General features: G+C 55.3%; 1 protein-coding gene across 1 annotated transcript; it reads right to left on the bottom strand.

Moving 5' to 3' along the window:
• Positions 1 to 758: 758 nt before the first annotated feature.
• On the bottom strand, positions 759 to 3,448 carry CGCS363_v008441 (Kelch repeat-containing protein; the record flags this gene model as incomplete). The annotated part of the gene is made up of 5 exons (XM_036640290.1): positions 759 to 1,360; positions 1,564 to 2,419; positions 2,608 to 3,140; positions 3,191 to 3,280; positions 3,331 to 3,448. 5 exons carry the CDS (start codon positions 3,446 to 3,448, stop codon positions 759 to 761), a joined length of 2,199 nt encoding a protein of 732 aa, XP_036494284.1.
• Positions 3,449 to 3,544: the final 96 nt, after the last annotated feature.

Here is a 3,544-nt window from a genome sequence, read left to right as displayed (position 1 = left end):
CTCGAAACACAGGCCTTAGAACCAGAGGGCTTAGACGCGCGACAAGAGCCCATCGAGTGGGTCAGATTGGTACACATCACCGCATGTTGGGATGCCCCATCGTCTCGAGCAACGGTGCATCTGTTCGTCGGATTCAACTTCTTGCTGATGGTGTACGCGTTCAACGACTACGTGGTGTTCCGGGCGTTCGTAAAGATGATGACATGGTTCTTTGTGTATCAGCCGATCCAGGCCGCCCTCGTCCTTCTGCTGGGCATGGAGCTGGAGCAGACGGAGGCTTGGGTGCGAAGCCATGCATTCAGACGCGCAACGGTCGTCGCTCTTATAATTGCATGTCTGTCAGGGACTATAGGAATCTTCTTGCCCTCTTGGGAGACGCCCTTCACCCACCTTTACGTCTGCCCTTGGGAAATAGTGCCGGTCTGTCTTGACTATTTGATGGTAGGGGTTGTGGTACTACAATACGGCGGTTATCTGTTTATCTACACCTTGAGAAACTCGGTGGGGGCATTGCGCTCGGATGGGTAGGAAAGGGGAAGATATAATGTGCTATTTCGATACTAGGGTCAGGGTGATACGCCAACCTAGCCTGAAGTCTTTGCCTACAGAGAGAGGATCTAAGTTTCCCAAACAAGACGCACACAGTGACGAGACTGAAGCATCGATGACCCAACAAGATTGGAATTAGGAAATAAATTACGAATATCTAAACATCATATCCTCATTTGCAAATTGCCACCAGAACATCCTCGGATTCTTTACTTCTTGGACCCAAGATCATCCTCACTCTCGTGGAACATACTCCTCCTGAGCGTGCCCGTTCCAGCGGGACTGACCGGCAACATCCTCGCCGAGATGTAATCCTCGCCATCGGAAGCTCCTGTTGGTGGACTAAGAGGGCTCGGATGTCCCGGTGTCGGTGTCTCAGGGATACCAGGTGTAGGCGTCTCCGGTACCGTCGCGGGTACTCCGCGAGCACCCTGCTGCGCACCGGAAACCTCTTGCTCGCCACCAGATGATGCCGAGCTGACCGTCGCCTGGCTGATGTGTCTCAGGTGCCGAGTCTCGTTGTCGCTCAGACCCGAGACATCGGAGTCGTGGCGACCGGCTGGGGTGGAGTGGGTGACAGGCGGGGAAGGCGGCCCGGGTTCGGGGGACTGCGCACGGGTCTGGAAGCCGAGAACGCCCGACGACCGCGAGAGGGAGGATGCGTTCTCGTTGCTGGAGACGGAGGCGTAATAGGACGATTGATGTGTTGTGCCGGGGTTGGAGCCGTTGCCCGTGCCGAAGTGGGTGTGTTTATTGATGATTTCGACCGGGGTGAGGCCCACGCCGTGAAGTTCTGCGCGAGGTGAGGTATCTGGAATTCGTTAGTAGTCTGATGTTGCGATGTCGATGGAAGATACTTGCCAGGAAGTTCGGCAATGTGGTCATCGGCCATCTCATGGGCAATAACCGGTGCCGGAGAAACTGCAGGAGCAGGAGGCGGCGTGCGGACCTCTGCCATATCCAGAGTGGACGGGGTCTCTTCAGTCGTGACGGTCGGCGCTTTGGCAGGCTCACTGGGCTGGCCTCTAATCCAGGAGATGATGCGTGATCCGTTGTCGTCAGTGGCGGTCGCAGTCCCGTTGCCCTGCCTGAGGACCTTGCGACGACGCCAAAGGCAGAAACCGACCAAGATGCCAGTGATAAAGACGAGACCTAAGACAACTCCTAGAACGGGCGCGACCCATTTCGGAGTGCCGCCACTACCACCGTTGTTGTTACCATTGCCAGGATCGTCAACAATCGGCCGGTCAGTCTCTTTCGCCTCAGTGTAGGGGTACCATGTGTTGATTTTTGTTGTGTACTCGGCGGCGAAGACAGCTGAGAGACTCGGATCAGCCCAGCCTCCTGATACTACCGGTGTCGTGGCCGTTGCCGAGCCCTGGGCGTCACCACCAATCTTGCTCTGAACGGCGGTCGGAACGGTGTAGTTGGACCACTTGCTGGGACTGTAGCTGTCCTGCCACTCTCCGCTCGAGACATTGAAGACATGGAAAAAGTTTTGGACGCAGGGTCTGTTGCCAGCACCCGATGTTTGCGCGTATCCTCCAATGACCAACATCTGGTCCGGGTAGGGCATCACGCATTGGTGACCGGCGCGGGCATGTAGCGTCTTGCCATCGTTCAGCTTGATCCACTGGAACGATGGCATGGACAAAACCCAGACAGCATCGCTGAAGCCCTCACTTAGGCTGATACCAGGGTAACCGCCATAGTAGTACAAATTGAAGCTGGAGCGATCGGCTGCAGTGGCCAGGACGGCGCAACCTCGGGTGACGGCGCCAGGTCCGCCTGTAGTCTCTTGTTGATACCATTTGTCCGCAGCAATGTCGTAAATATCAATCTTTTGTGTGAACTCGGGACTTTGTTGCGCCTGTATCGGTTGTTAGCACAAAGGTTAAACCCAAAAAGCGACGTAGAACTTGCGCTGAGTTCTGGATTCGAAGACTGTGCGAGGCCGCTGTTCGCAAATTCGGGATATGTAACACCTCCCACGACGACCAGGATACCTTGCTTTCCGACAGGAACCCAAACTGCTGATGGGTTTGCTCTTGGCTTTACATCTTCCAACGTCTTGTTGGAGAACGTCTCGGATAGCTGTGTCGACATGTCAAGGGTGATGAGAGAGTCTGACGTCGTGTTGGCGACGTTGGACTTATTGGTGCTGGACCGGTAGATCTCGCCCCAGACAGGTGAACGCATGCCACCGATGTACCACGCTTTGTTTTCGGATGGAGCGCTGACTCCTGCTCCGTAAGTTACCAACGGCGAGACGCCGTCGGGAAAGGTCTGCTGACCGCTGCCATTCCTGAACAGCCCCTTCTCTGGACCATAATCGTGGAGACGCCAGAGAATGACCTTGGAATCGTCTGGCGCCTCCGAGGCATCTGTCCTTCTCTGGAGATTACCTCCATACAGGTAGAACTCTGCGTCGTTGTGAAGAAGAGCTCCATCAATCCTGTTAGGGGAGTAACTACCGACGGGGCCAGATCCACCGGGCGCCTTTGATGTAGTTTGAATCAGTTTGGTGAGGTTAGTGTCCAGATCGAACGGGTTGCTGAAGTTGAACGAAAGCATAAGCCCGAACGGGTTGTCTGCGCAGGTCAGTCGGTATCAATCCTGATGGAAGCGCAACGAGACTTACTCAATGAAGAAACCTGATTCTCATTTGGCAGCTGCTGCGTCCAGGCCAAGTCTCCGCCATCAAGCCAGAGCGTGTCGCGAATAACAGCAGCTTGGTGTCGTCAGTATGCTGCTGCATCGAAAGAAGCAGGTGCTTCGTACCTCTTGGTGCTTCCCAGTAGCACATACTTGCACTGATTTGTCCGGGCATCCATCCTTCATACTGACCAGCCGTGAGGCCGACCAAGGCCGCGAACAACACGGAGCGCGTGGAAGCCATCATTTCCACGGCGTTGAGCCTGAGTTGCTCGACGTTTGAGGCGTAATGCAAGAATTAACGTAGGACGTCGCTGTCTCAGTGCATGGCGGCTGCTCG

This window comes from Colletotrichum siamense, assembly GCF_013390195.1.
Source record: "Colletotrichum siamense strain Cg363 chromosome Unknown KSG_Cg363_contig05, whole genome shotgun sequence".
Classification (NCBI taxonomy): Eukaryota; Fungi; Ascomycota; class Sordariomycetes; order Glomerellales; family Glomerellaceae; genus Colletotrichum; species Colletotrichum siamense.
This window is presented reverse-complemented; position numbering and strand designations above follow the sequence as displayed.